The sequence below is a fragment of the Phacochoerus africanus genome, chromosome 8 (genome assembly GCF_016906955.1).
Source record: "Phacochoerus africanus isolate WHEZ1 chromosome 8, ROS_Pafr_v1, whole genome shotgun sequence".
NCBI classification, from domain to species: domain Eukaryota; kingdom Metazoa; phylum Chordata; class Mammalia; order Artiodactyla; family Suidae; genus Phacochoerus; species Phacochoerus africanus.
Genome location: NC_062551.1, coordinates 71,838,930 through 71,853,826, shown reverse-complemented (window position 1 = coordinate 71,853,826; position 14,897 = coordinate 71,838,930). Strand labels below are relative to the sequence as shown.

Sequence of the window (14,897 nt, the reverse complement as noted above, 5' to 3'; positions counted from 1 at the left end):
AATCCGACTAGGAACCATGAGGTTGCGGGTTCGGTCCCTGCCCTTGCTCAGTGGGTTAACGATCCGGCGTTGCCGTGAGCTGTGGTGTAGGTTGCAGACGCGGCTCAGATCCTGCGTTGCTGTGGCTCTGGCGTAGGCTGGCGGCTACAGCTCCGATTGGACCCCTAGCCTGGGAACCTCCATATGCCGCGGGAGCGGCCCAAGAAATAGCAACAACAACAAAAAAGACAAAAGACAAAAAAAAAAAAAAAAAAAGAGTGATTCTTGGTAACCAGACAGACGGTACAGCTGAAGCGGTTTCACCGCAGAGCACAAGCTGGGCCTTAGCTATGGGGCTCAGTTTTCCCATCTGTAAAATGGGGAGGCTTGAGACTTCTTTTTTTTTTCCCCTCGCTTTTTAGGGCTGCACATGCAGCATATGGAAGTTCCCGGGCTAGGGTTCAAATCAGAGCTACAGCTACCGGCCACAGCCACAGCAATGAGCGAGGCCAGGGATCGAACCTGTGTCCTCGTGGACACTAGTTGGGTTCGTTAACCACTGAGTCATGACGGGAGCTTCAGGGAGGCCTGTTCTTGACCCGTCCATCTTCATTCCCGGGATCCTAGGATGGGGCAGAGAGCCAAATACACGGGGTTACTGAAAGTGGGGAAGAGTCCAAGTGTACAGCTCTCCAGGATGGGCTCTCTGTCCTGACTGCCCCCGCAAGCCCTGCGTCAATCCTGACCTCAGGATCAGATCGCTTTTAAGGAAAGCAGCTTCAGGGAACAAGGCTCTCATTGGGTCAGCTCTGTCCCCTCTCTCTGGTCAGAGGAACCAGAAATACCCCTTGATCTCAGACAGGCTTATCCAGCTTCTCGCTACTGACACTGCCTCCCCATAAAAGAGGCATAAAATTGACCCCCTGCCTAAAGGAAGCTGGTCCAAAGGGCCTGATGCCACATGATAACAGATAGCTGCGATGTAAACACGGCCCCAACCACAGAGGCAGCCCGGCTGTGAGGGCAGGGGGTGGGGGTCGGGGCTTCTGAGTCAGCGTTGGGGGGTTGAACTCTAGTTCTGGCTCTTCCTGGCTGTGTGACAGTGGGCGGGTTGCTTTACCTTTCTGAGCCACAAGTCATAAAGGCAGTGCTGACTGATCCTCAGCCTCTTTACATTTAGTGATTATCGTGAAGCCCAAAGACTGCAGACAGGCTTGGGCAATCGCTAAAGTCCATGCAACATTGCATCCCATGAATGTTCTTTCCTGAATAGGAGATCCGTCCAGCATCAGGCCAAGCCCTTTACCTGCCTCCCTGCTGAGCCTCCCAAGCATCTCGGAAGAAAATTATGATGTCCGTTTTGCAGATTCAAAAACCAAGGCTGAAAGCACCTGAGGGCTTCGCTTGAGGCCACGTAGCGGGGAAGTGCTTTGGGCTGGAGGTTGCACCCAGAAGGGCCCATCTCCAGACGCCAGGGAAGATGACATGGAACCGAGGCAGGCGCTAGAGGACTGGGGAGGAAAGAACGGGCCTGGATGACGAGATGCCCCCACACTCCCCCCCACAACACAACCGCCTCCAGCTGGGTCCCCAGGACCTCTTGGTTTGGTTTTTACTCTCCTGGAAGACACCCAGAGAAAGAGGAACCTGGACCAACTGGCTTCTCACCCGCTGCAGTGGCATCAGGGGCCCAGGGCTGCGATGGTAAACAGGAGCGTGTGGAGTCGTGTTCTCTGCCCTTTCTGAGAAAACACATCCAATTGCTTCCTGGCCACCAGCGAGCGCTGCCTCTCCCCAGCTTCCCTCTGAAGAACTGAACAACCTTTCCTTCCCGGCGTTGCTTTTCACACACACTGCAGAGATAATACCAGGATGTTTATTGTTCTGAGAGGAGGAAAATAGAAATAAATGTAGACATGGTCTCAGGATATTGATGATAAGATCGAAGCGCTACACAATGGCCCCGCCGAGCCCTCCGCCTCCTCCCCACCCCGATTGATCGCTGTGCCCCCACCTGGAGGTGAGCTTCCCGAACCTCTGGGCAGGAGGGTCCCCACCTTAGGGCCTTTGCATTACCGCCCCCCTGCCTTCTCAGGAGGCTTGCAGGCCCACTTGTCATGTGGCTCAGGTGGAGCTTTCGAAGGCCACCTCCTCCGAGAAGCCCTCCCTGACTACCTGGCTAGACGTGGCCCTGCCCTCTGGACTCTATCACGGACCCCGGATTGAGCCTTCTGGTAGCACAGGGCACGAGCCGACCCAGGAATGAGTTTGTTCACTGACCCAATTATGTGGTCCCGGGGAGGGTGCAGGAGCTTGAGGGGGTGCTGGGCCGGCTTCTCCCCAGGCCCAAGGAGCTGTCCTTGAAGCTTTTGATATTCTCCCCTTGGCTTCCAGTCAGGGGTACTGACACAGTAAAGCGTTTTTCTCGGGCCCCGCCTGTGAATCCCTCTTCTCACCCATCCTGGCCCCAGCACCTCCCACCCTGCACTTGCCCCACGATTCCACAGTTCCACGTGAGAGGGCAGGAGGATCAAGGAGGCGCTGGAGAAGAGAAGGCACCCAAGAAAGGGCGGCCAGAGAGCTGCCTCTCCTCTCCGCACAGATTCTCTCTTCTGTTCAGCCCCACAAAGCAGGTCCCGGTGATGGTGGGACAGAGATGCTGGAGGCACCATCGCAGGTTCTCATGGCCAGGGTAAGCAGGACACAGCAAAGGATGCTATGCACAGTCAGGCTCTTGTCCTAAGGACCAGCCCTGGCCTGAGAGATTCTAAGAAGCCAGCATAGCTTATGACATACAAGGCTGCCTTGGGAAACAGCGGACTCTCTTTGAGCGCAACAGCTTCCGCAAGACACTAATCACTTACTGTCACTTACTGTTGAGGGAGACGTGTGTGCACGTGTGGGCGGGTTCCTTGCAGCCTGGGAACTGCTACTCCGGGGCAGCAGGGGCCACGTCCGTCTGCCCATCTGGACATCAAAACAGCCAGGGGCTAAGGAGGGGCCCCTCATGACTGGGCAGGGGAGGGAGCTTCACCCTGGCACTTGGATGGACCACGTGACCAGCCGGGCTGAACTGTGAGATCCAGGCCCCGCCGGAGTCCTGAGGGAGAGGCGGAGGGAGGCCGCCTTCCTCCATTCCCCAGGGGGAGCCACAGTCAGAGGGGGCTGCCTGTGGAGGGGAACAGGCCCCACAACGCCCCTGAGCTGTGATCAGGGAGGCAGCTGGGCCCCTGCCAGCTCTGGCTCAAAGCCCAAGGGTCACATTTATCCCTGGTCCTCTCTGGGCTCTCCCCCCGCCAAGGCTGGGGCATTCACACCGCTACTTTGGGACTCCCTTTCCCCAAGCTGTGGGACTACTGGGCCCAGCTCAGCGGGAAGAAGGCCTGGAGGGGACCAGGGATCCCGCCTGGCCATCCGCAAAGGGAGCCTTAGGGCAAAAGCCTGTTGCTCTACACCTCTGCCAAGGACCCAACAGGGAGTGGGAGTCACAGAGAGGAAGGCTCTGCCTCCATCCCCAGGGAGGGGCCTCTAGGAGGAAAGGCTGTCCCAGCATGTGGGGGGCTCCCTGACCCAGAGGCTGGTGGCCCAGGTATCTGGAGCAGAGAGGTAAAGGGGGGACTCCGTCCTGGAGGGAGAACGACTTTTCAGATACCTACTGACACTCCAAATACTCCCAGTCTCTGGCAGGAGAATATCCTGGAGCCTTACAATTGGTTTTTTGTTTTTTTCTTCTTCTTCTTTTTTTTCTTTTACAACCGCATCTGAGGCATGTGGAAACTATTTGGGGGCTAGGGGTCCAACTGGAGCTGCAGCTGCTGGCCTACACCATAGCCACAGCAATGCCAGATCCAGAACCCACTGAGGGAGGCCAGGAATCAAAATCACATCTTCACGGAGACAACATCGCATCCTTAACCTGCAGAGCCGCAGTGGGAACTCTCTTATGATTGGTTTTTAAGGGACTTTATGAATTTTTAAAGGATCAAAGTTTTGTGAAGGGCCCTTGGGTGAGGGAACCCTTCAATCCATTAACCACATGCCAACATCCTCAAGTTACGGCTGCAGAGCCCTTCACAGGGGCTCGGGGGTGGCAGGAAGGAGCAGAGCCTCTGAACTGCCCTCGCCCAGGGCATTTTGGCAAATATTATCCGTGGCACATAAACTTCAGGTTCTGTGTAAACCATCTCTCTTGGCGTCCAGCCTCTCTCCAACTTTCCCCAAAACATCTGAGTGGTTTCAGAAACTACCCTTGTGATTCCTGACCCAGCCTCAACTTCCTCCAGCGAGTGAGCAGGCTGGTGGGTAAACAGCAGCTTTCTCGGGCTTGGCTTCCAGCGGGTAATTCCAGCAGCGACTCAGTGCCCCGGGGCCACAGACTTTCCAAGACCACTTGTTAGCGGACCTGAGTCTGGAAGCCCTGGGGAGATGAGGAAGCAGATCCACGTCAGGGGGCTTGACTCCTTGGTGTGGAATGCAAAAATCCTCAAGTCCAGATTGAACTACTAAATGCTCTTTCTTTTCCAACAGAATGTCTGGGTGACATGACACCATTTTTTTTGAAACCCACATCCCAATTGGGGGTGCTTAGCGGCTGGAGCCACTGGGGCCTGTGCACGTGGCCGATCTGGGGAAGAGGCATCTTCTTCGTTGCCCAGGATGGAGCCCATGGTGCCTACGAAGCAGTCAAGGACCCAAGAAGGGCCCACGGTTCCCCTGGTCCGTGCAGGGAGGAAGCCTCAGTTGAAGCCAGGCAGGCCTTTCTGGGTAGCACTGGGTGGGCGGGGTCTCCGGCGGGAGGAGCTCTGATGCTGAGAGTCTGCTGATACCTGGGTCCTGAGACACCTCCTCCTGCTGCAGGGTCAGGGATCCAAGGCCCTGGGCCCACCGTGGAGTGTGTGTGGGGGGGGTGGTCCCAGCAGCCCAGGCAGGGCTGGCCAGGCTGGGGGGCTCCCGTGGGCTCAGAGTACTGTGTTGTGGCTGCAGCCAAGAAGGGGGAAAGGACGACAACCATCTCTTGACTTTCTTTTTGACTCAGGAGAACAACCACAGGGGCTGGCTCAGTGCCCGCAGGGGCCACGTCACAAGAACTGGGGGCAGCTGGCATGGCAGCGAGGCTCGGTGGGCATTGCTCCCGAGGCCGGGGTGACAGGAGAGGGCATGGAGGTAGGAGCTTCATGGCCGCTGCCTCTGCTCTACTGTGTGTGTCTGACACCCAGGGCTCTGGAGCATCTTGGCAGTGGCAGGAGGCAGGGTGCCCAGGCCCTGCCCGCCATCTGTTGCCCCTTAGCTGTCTCTGCTGCACAGGCCCAGGCTCCCCAAGGAGGCAAGTACGGACCACGAGAACCTCCTGCACTGACAGGCTGGATCCACCAGATGCAGGAACCTCAGTTCAGGCCAGACAGACCTCTGCCACCAGCCTGGTGCCACCAGCGCCACCCTTGCCTCCCCAAGGCTCCCAGCGGCCCTCTGCGCCCCAGCCTGGGCCAGGCCTCATTTCCCAGAGTCGGTCGTGGGCAAGGAATCCTCCTTGCCTTCTTCCTCCACCGAGAACATGACGTCCCTGCAGCTGCCCAGAGGCGGCTCCGTCTCCTGCTCCGGGTAGTGGGGGGCGTGGTCCACCTCCAGAGCCTCCTCGAACTCGGGCCCCGCCGGCCCCGCCAGGCCCTGGCCCTCAGGCACCTCGGCCTTCACGGACCCCACAATCACGGTGTCGGCCTTCATGATGTAAATGTGCTCTGTAAGACAAACGGGTGGGGGCGGTAAGGGGACCAGAGCCCCAGCTGATGGAAGCAGGGAGGCAGAGGCGGGTCCCAGTCCCAGCTCTGCCACTCCTGCTGTGTGGCTTCAGGTGGCAGGTGGCACGGCCTCTGAGACACAGTAAGCCCGACCGATTTTACAGGTGTCCAGAGTCTCCAAGGAGATAAAACAACCGGGAACTGTGTGCTGAGGAGTTAAGGACCGGCCCATAGGTAGCAGGTGCTTGGGATGTTCCCGACACTTCTGCAGGGATGGGGCAGGCGAGGCGAGATCAGGGTTAGGAGGGAAAGCAAAAGGCTGTGGGGAGAAAGCAGGGGTGGCGTTGGCACCAGAGGTGCCAGTGAGTTTAGCCCGTGCCCAGTGCTTTCCACATTTAGCTCTCAAATTCTCACATCATTTCTGCAAGGTACATAGTCTTTTTTTTTTTTTTTTTTCCTTTCTTTTCTTTTTAGGGCCGCACCAGCGGCATGTGGAGGTTCCCAGGCTAGGGGTCACATCGGAGCTACAGCCACCGGCCTACACCACAGCTACAGCCACGCCGGATCTGAGCCACGTCTGCGACACACACCACAGCTCACAGCAATGCCAGATCCTTAACCCATTGAGCGAGGCCAGGGATCGAACTCACATCCTCATGGATCCTAGTCAGGTTCTTAACACACTGAGCCACAAGGGGAACTCCTAGATAGTCTATTATTCTTCCCATTTACAGAGAAAGTACCCAAAGCCCTGAGACATTAAATGACCTGCCCAAGGTCACCAGGTTAGTTAGCAGAAATCCCAGGAGAAACTCCACCCTGCCGGGCTGCCCTTCAGCTCCTATCCACGTGCCTAAAGCAGAAACCTGGGGGGTCTACATGTCCCCGTTTGCCTGAGAGGCTCCTGACTTTGGTACTGAAAGGTCCAAGTCCCAGGAACCTGTACAGTGCACTCCAGATGGAGGGTCCCACCCTATAGAAACCCCAACCCAGCGAATCATCAATAAGAGCCTGTGATCTGGACAGCGGTGCAGAGGCCAGTATATTCTGGGGTTTATTGCATGTTGCTCTGTGCCAGCCTAGCCCGTAGGAGGGCTGCTGGTGTGCATCGCTTGGGGGAATAACCAGCCCAGCCCTTTATTCATTTATTTATTTAGATTTTTAGGGCCGCATCCTCAGCGTATGGAGGTTCCCAGGCTAGGGGTCTAATCGGAGCTACAGCTGCCAGCCTACACCACAGCCACAGCAACATGGGGCCCAAGCCCCATCTGTGACCTACACCACAGCTCACAGCAATGCTGGATCCTCAACCCACCGAGCAAGGCCAGGGATCAAACCCGTGTCCTCATGGATACTAGTGGGATTCGTTACTGCTGAACCACAACGGGAACCCCCAGCCCAGTGCTTTAGAGGGACGACCCCTCCTGGTCCTCTGACAACCTGCTGCCCAGAGGAGCTAAGGAAGCTGCCCAAGAAGCTGGAAGTGCAGACCCTGGCCTTCACCCAGGTCAGCTGACTCCAAACACCAGTGGCCCAGCTTCTGAGGGCCTTGAGCTCAGGGCAGGGTGCCAGCTCCCAGCTGCCCAGCCCTGGAACCCTCTCTGGACTCTGAATGGGGAAGCTCAAGAGGGAACTTGAGAACCAGGGTGGGGCAGGGAGCTCGGGATCCCCGCTTCTCTGCCACACCCTTCTTATTGAGGAACCCCCCCCACAAGAAACTCTTGGGGCCCCTGTACCCTCAATCTCATTGCAGAATGTTTGCTTTTTGATACCTTCAGGAAAGAGAGAAGCGTTCAAAATAGCAGCAAGAATAAGAAGGGAGGCTACAAGTGGGAAACAAGCCCTGGGCTGGGAGCCCCCCTGCACCCCAAGAGAGAAAGCATGGCCTCGAGCCACACCCTCCATCAAGGCCTGCAGGTCCCTGGCCCTGGAAGCTGGCAGAAGGGCTGGCAGAAGATGGGAACCAGTGGTAGTGAGGGAGGAGAGGGGGGCTCCCTTTGTGTGAAAGACAACACAAAGGAGGCCAGAGATGGCTTGAGGAGATGACAGACAGACGGACAGACCCACGGACAGAGAGGAGCCAGGCAGGGGGGTAGTGTCACAGAAGCAGGGTGGGTTTGCCCAGGCAGAAGAAGCCAAAGCTGGGGACAAGGCTATTGTCCCTTCCCATCCCTCAGGTCCTGATTCCTGGGGCTCTGTCCCCCATCACAGAGCTGCCCCCACCCCCCCACCCCACCCAGTTGGGAGGGGGAGGGTCTTCCAAAAGCTGCTTAAACTTCCTGCCCCACCCAGGGCTCAGAATCCAAGGAAGTTGTCCGGGAGGGGGAGGGGGAGGGGCACCCCTGCCTGGTGCCCCAAGGTTGGGGCGTGAGGGGAGAAAGGGGAGGCTCCAGTTCCCTTGGGAGCTGGACGAGGTATCCGGACCAAGGGCTCACCCTCTCTTGGAGGTCCCAAGAGAACCCTCCAGGCCTTCCCTCCCCACCCCCCTACTCACCAACTCACCAGCAAGGCTTACAGGCCAGGCTGCCAGCGCCCCAGCCCCAGCCCACCTGGGAGCCTGTGCCTCCCCCCACTCCCCCTCCAACACCCCCAGAGCCCCAGCCCTGCGGTTCCAGGCACTGCACTCAGCATGGACCCAAACGTTCAAATGAGGACTTCTCCGGAAATCCGCAGGAGATGCCTTCAGCGGTATTTCCCCCAAACACATTCTTTTCCAATAAAACATCCTGGAAGCTACAATTCCAAAAGTGTCATTTTTGTGCTAAGGTCTCTGCCCCAAAGAGTTCCATCCCCCCAGGCCTGCCACAGAAATGCACAGGACTATCACAAATGCCTCCCTGGTATTCTCTCAGTGATGGTTAACCCTCAAGAGAAGGCAGAGATGAAGCCCCCCGAGGTCCTGCTCCTGGTGATGGGGGGACGCGGAAGGGGGCTGCGGAGACAGTCACACTGCTCAGTGCTGAGGACACGAGGTGGAGAGACCCAGGGTCTGGGGGAGACCAGCAGAGAGATGTCTTCTGGACAGGAGAAGAAAGGGCAGGGAAGGCTTCCTGGAGGAGGCGGCAAATATGCAGGGTTCTCAGGACATCAAGAATTAACTCGATTCAAGGAGATGGAGTTGGCCATTTCAGGTGAGGAAGCAGCTCCCACAGAGAAGCTTAGAAGTGAGAGAGGAAACTGGGAAATTAGGAAACTGAGCAGGAGGAGCAGACCCGTGGGGTCGGGAGGCAGCCTGGTGGGGAAGAGGCAGCTTGTGGCCAGCCTCCAAGGCTGACAGAAGAAGCCTGGGATGCACCCTGAAGGTCACGGGGAGCCCCTGGAGGGCTTCGCAGGGGTGTAAAGATGGACACAAATACATTTTGCTAGAAACATTCCAACATGCACTCCAGGTGGAAAGAAGGAGAGGAGGCAGGGAGACCTGTGGGAACAGGTTTGTCCTGGAGGGAGGGTGGCTGCAGTCTGGGGTAGCTCTGCAGCTGGGGGCCGGTGCGGACAAACCCAGGGTCTCAGAGCCCACAGATACAGGGTCGAGTTTCTGCACCTGGCACTTAGTAGCTGTGTGACACGGAAAATCACTGCTCCCCTCTGACTGGTTGTTTCTTTTTTTTCTTCTTCCCCCACTTGCTTTTTTAAAATTTTAGATTAATTTATTTATTTTAGGGGGTGGATTTTTTTTTTTTTTTTGCCATGCCCATGGCATGTGAAAGTTCCTGGGCCAGGGGTCAAACCCTTTGCCACAGCAGAGATCTGAGCCACTGCAGTGACAACACCGGATCCTTAACCTGCTGCACCACAAGGAAATTTCTTTTTTTTGTTTTTTAATATTTTACTTTTAAAATTTATTTATTTTTGGCCGAGACATGCCGCTGTTTGATATGGGATTTCAGTTCCCAGGACAGGGACTGAACCCAGGCCACTGCAGTGAAAGCACCAAATCCTAACCACTAGACTGCCAGGGAACTCCCACGCTGTTTGCCAGGCTGTGCAAAGGAGGGAAAGACCCCTCCTCGGAGGGCTGTGTGATGAAAGGGGACATGTTCGCAGTACCCGAATGTGCCAGCCAAGCCCCAGCTCTTGCGACCCTGGCATCTCCTTCCCTCCCCCTCAGGGGCTCTTTGCAGGGGGCTGGGGTTCATGCTGCCTCTAATGACAGCAGGCAGCAGGCTGGGGGACCCATCCCCCCGCCCACCAGGACAATTTCATGTCCATCGGTTCATGAATTCTCACAACAGCCCTGTGAGGTCAGGGCTCCCGCTGTACCTATTTTACAGAAATTTGAATTGGGATGAAGAGGTGGAGCCAGCTGCACGGTACCCCTGAGAATTCAACTCCGTCTCAGAAAGCATCTCCTACATATGAGGGCAGGTGCGGGAACCCACGCCTCCTCCTTGCAGGGCCTTCCGTCCCAGGGTCTCTGGCTCCCCTTGGGTCCGCAGGGCCCACCTCTCCCACTTCCTGAGCACCCCAGGACCCTCAGCCAGGCCGACTCACCAATCCTGTTGTTGGTGTGCTCCGTGGTCCCTCGGAGCTCAGGAAGGTCAGTGGGGGTCGGGGGGGTGCTGGCCGGGCTGGCCTCCAGCAGCCGCAGGCTCTCCAGGCAGGCTCCCCCATTGCTGGGCCAGGTCTTCACAGCCGGGGGGCTCATTAAGCCCAGCTCCTCTGTGCCCGGCTCTGCCACGGATATGCTCCTGGTCACCTGCTGTGGGCACAGAGGAGGCAGTGCTGATGCCGGCCGCCCCCGCCTCCTCCAGTCTCTGAGCTGGGGAACCCCTGGGTCTTCCTCTCCCTAGTGACCCCCGTGCGTCTCCCTTTCTGCTTTACAGCCGTCACACGTGACTGTGGGCTTCTCAGCCTAGATAGTCTGCCCTTCCTGTGTGTGGTGACCCCGTGAAGCCGTGTTGCTTCTATCCTGAACTAAGTAACAATAGTTCATTGCATACGAAGCTTACTTACCCAGTGTGTGGCCCTTGATACACCATAATCCCGACAACCAGCCTGCCAGGTGGCTAAGAGGAGCACTTGCCCCACTTTCCAGATCAGGAAACTGAGGCACAGAGGAGTCAAGTAACTTCATAAATGTCCAGGCCAGTACTTGAACCCGGGCATCTCGCTTCAGAATCCACATGTCACGCCTGGTGTACAAGTGTCCGCTCCAGGCCCACCCCGGGTCCCCAGCCCTGACCTCCTGGGACAGCCATCTGCTGTGATCGCCCTCATGTGTTCGAAAAAGAGCAATGACTTCTGTTGGTTTTGGTTTTTACTTCGGGCTAAGAAGCGGTCTCATGAAAAGTTCCAAAGTAAATACCACTGACCTTCAGCCTTTAAAACAGATGCGTTTGTGCAATTCAGAAAGCATAGCTACATCATCCTCAATACTCTTCTAAAATGATTTGAAGTCCAAAAGACAGCAATCTTTTTTTCATTATTAGTTATCTTTTTGTCTTTTTAGGGCCACACCCGTGGCCTGTGGAGGTTCCCAGGCGAGGGGTCCAATAGGAGCTGCAGCCGCTGGCCTACATCACAGCCGCAGCAACGCGGGATCCAAGCTGCATCTGCGACCTACCCCATAGCTCACGGCAACGCCGGATCCTTAACCCACTGAGCGAGGCCAGGGATCGAACCCTCAGCCTCATAGATACTAGAAAAAGATGGCAGTCTTAAACAAGTTACTATTACTGTGTTGGCCCATGTGGCCAAAAGATATTTATCTTACAAGTTGTTAAATACTTTTTTCATGAAATTTCTCAGTATTGCAACAGCAACTTGTCTGACCCAAGCATGTTTGAATGTGATCGCCCATGATTTGAAAATGAACTTGAATTGTGTTTCCCTCTATTATGTTTAAAGATAAAGGGTGGAAACCTTTCTCATGTGTGAATGTTTGAGTTAAAAGAAAGTAAGGAAGGGAGTTCCTATCGTGGCTCAGTGGTTAACGAATCCAACTAGGATCCACCAGGATGTGGGCTCAATCCCTGGCCCCACTCAGTGGGGTTAAGGATCCAGCATGGCCATGATCTGTGGTGTAGGTCAAAGACGCGGCTCAGTTGTGGTGCTGCTGTGGCTGTGGTGTAGGTCACAGCTGCAGCTCTGATTCAGTGGCTAGCCTGGGAATCTCCACATGCCACGGGTGCGGCCCTAAAAAGACAAAAGAAAAAAGAAAGAATAAATACAAGTAAGGAAGAATTGATAACTGGGGAAAAAAAAAAAGTGGGTGAACCATACACACCTGAGACTCAACTGTATGGGGAGCTCCATCCTGCCCCCAACCCTAGCCCCATCCCAGGATCAGCCGTAACCTACACGAAGCCTGCGGCCCAGCACCTGCGCACAGCGAGCCCTTCATCAGAGGCAGGTGAGGATGGTCTGACTTGGAGGCAGCTCATCGTAACAGTTCAGAGCCCCGGCCTTGGAGTCACAGAAACCAGACCTCAAATCCTAGTTAATCTACTTTCCGACTCTGGAACCACCTTGCCTGTCTGGGCCCCCGTTTCCTCCTCTAGGCGACGGGACAACAGGGCCAGCCTCCGCGTGTCCTAAGGACCAACCGAGAGAGTTTCGAGGAAGCCCAAAGCCTGGTGCCAAGTTCATGGGAAGTGCTCCACACGTGACAGCTCAAGTTCAGAAGTTTGGGCTACTGATTTTGACATCCCAGGCTTGAGGACGAGCGAGACTCACGGAGGAGCGAGGGAGAAAGGGGGAAATTAAACACAGCCCATCCTCAGACCACACCTGGCACCCAAAGCAGCCAAAACCAAATCCGCTGTCTGGCGAGCCCTGCTGGAAGTCCCCAGCGGGATGAGCCAGGAGCCGAGGCTGCTGTGGGGGTGGGGCCGAAGCCCCGCAGTGCTCAGCCCTCCCTGCGTGGGGCAGACCCGGCCTGAACTTGCAGGGGACTCTGCATCTGGGCCACGGGAAGGAGGGAGCTCTCAGAACCAGTGGGCATGCTAGGAAAGGAGTCGGGTTTAGGGGCACAAGCTGGTGGGGAGGGGCTACTTACGGTCAGAGTCTTCCCAGGCCTGGAATCTGCAAAGACAAAAAGAGCAGCGATGTCACCAAGACGGGTCTGGCAGCTGCCTGGCCTTGCCTGCCCCCACCTGTGGGCAACTGCACCCTCCACCTGCTGTGGGGACATGAGTCAGTGCAGGGGACACCCTTACATGTACCTTTGAAATGACCATCAGCAGGTCATTTGCCTTAAAGGGGAAATGGATCAGAATAACAGTCAAAAGCAGCACATTTGTAAAAGGACACAATTCTTGGCTCTTGAGGTTACAAGTCTGGTAACGGCTAGTCCCAGCAGAGCGGTCACCTTGGGAGGCGGTGGCTCCCTCCCACAGGACGGCCCCTGTCCATTGCCCAAGCCCCGCTTCTATGAGAAATGCTCTCCCAGCCAGAGACCCATTCTTTTAAATGATGGCGGTGGAGCCAAATCTTTGTCCATTGAGGGTGATTTTGAGTTTTGCAAACAGCCAACTATGATTTGGCAGCAAGTCATTAGAGGGACATATGCGACAGAGTTAACAAGACAAAATAAATATGAATGATAAAATGCAATCCTGGAGAGGACACGTGTAAACAGGAACACAGCTGCTCCTGCCCCAGAAATTGGTTCCCTCTTTCTCAAGAGCCATCTGGCAATGAGAGCTCCATATACTTTCACCCAGTCCTCCCTCTTCGGGGACACACCCTTAGGAAATAACCCGACAGAGAGCAACGAGGCTGTTCACAGCGGCGGATTTATAATCACCAAATAACTGAAAACAAGCCAGAGGCCAAACAATGAAGCCAAACAATGAAGCAGCTGTGCAGGCCCAGCACAATGGGCCTTCACCTCACCCAGCTCTAGTTCTCTCATCTGGAAAAGGGGGCAGATCATGCCGATTCCTGCACCTTCTTTTTTTTTTTTTTTTTTTTTTTGCCCCCTCCCCCAGCACGTGGAGTTCCCAGGCCAGGGATCAGATCCGAGCCACAGGTACAATCTACACTGCAGCTTTGGCAACACTGGCTCCTTTGACCCACGGTGGCAGGCCAGGGATTGAACCTGCATCCTGGTGCTGCAGAGAGGCCACTGGTCCCGTTGTGCCGCAATGCGAAGTCCAGATCGCGCCCACTTTGGAGGGTTTTTTATGGAGATTAAATGATATCTCAAAAGTAGAGGTGCCCAGGGCTCCATTGGAGTGGAGAGCAGGGCCTCTTGATTTACAGGGATGAGAATGACCCTGAACTTGGGTGGTCTTCCTCCCTCAGACCCACCATCTGATCCGGAGACAAACACTAGACTGATTCCAACAGCAGGGCCCCCCACACCATAACGTTCCAGCGCCCCCTCAAAACCGCCAAGGTCATCAAAGCAGGGAAAAAGCTAGAAACTGTCACGGGCCAACACGAGAGGTCGGCCTGTTAAATTAAATGCAACGCAGTGTCCTGGGGGGGATCCTGGAGCAGCCGAAGGACCCTGGGCAACACCAAGTAAACGGAACAGAGGATGGGCTCTAGTTTGCAGTAACGGATCAGTATCGGTTCGTTCACTGTGACAAACGCACTGCACTAAGGTAAGATGTTCATAAGATAGGAAACGGCGTGGGCTCTATGGAAACTCTAACTTCGAATTTTCTGTAAGTCTAAAACTTTTCTAAAAACTGAAGTATATTTGGATTTTTTTTTTTTTTAATGAAAACATTAAAAAGGGAAGGGGGCCAGGAGGCTGCCTGGCCGTGGGGGGCCCCTGGACGCTCCCGGGGCTCGGCACTCCCTCCCGCCGAGGAGACAACCTGCATTTGGTGCAGACTCTTGGAAACAAGCACGAAATGACATCGAGGTGAAGAGGCAGCATCCAGAAGGTACCAAGCTCCGCCTTCGGTGGTGTTACCACCTGTATGTGGCCTTTGATAAAGACCCAAAACAAACCATGCCAAGTACAGAGGTCAGATTTTGTAAGTGCTTTTCCCTTAAAAAGGTTGCTTCGGTCCACTGTTGTCATTGATGGGTTTGCTCGCTCTTTGGAATAATAACGGTCTTCTCGTAAAAGCGTCCAGCATCCCAGGCATGGAGATAAGTGCCTGGGATCCCAGGGCTGCTCTAAGAGTGCTCAAGCCGAGCCTGTGGGTTTGGGACCCGGGGTCTCCATCCTCCTATCCCCATCGCTCTCCCCTTTTGGTTCCATCCCCTCTCTGGCCTGGGGTC

At 55.6% G+C, this 14,897-nt stretch overlaps 1 protein-coding gene across 5 annotated transcripts in view; it reads right to left on the bottom strand.

Annotated features, from left to right (window-relative positions):
* Positions 1-521: 521 nt before the first annotated feature.
* TNFRSF8 (TNF receptor superfamily member 8) overlaps positions 522-14,897 on the bottom strand; it is a 72,697-nt gene continuing 58,321 nt past the window's right edge. For 2 of the 5 annotated variants that reach the window (XR_007136516.1, XR_007136514.1), the window contains exons 13-16: positions 12,712-12,737; positions 10,206-10,413; positions 1,648-5,714; positions 523-1,490 (exon numbers count right to left, since the gene is read on the bottom strand). Coding sequence is in view for 1 of the 5 variants with exons in the window: in XM_047792409.1 (XP_047648365.1) it covers positions 5,470-5,714; positions 10,206-10,413; positions 12,712-12,737 (479 nt within the window). In the remaining 4 variants the exon portion in view is untranslated. Of the gene's footprint in view, positions 1,491-1,593; positions 5,715-10,205; positions 10,414-12,711; positions 12,738-14,897 lie in introns of those variants that run through there. The other 3 variants (XR_007136517.1, XR_007136515.1, XM_047792409.1) reach the window with 3 other exon arrangements.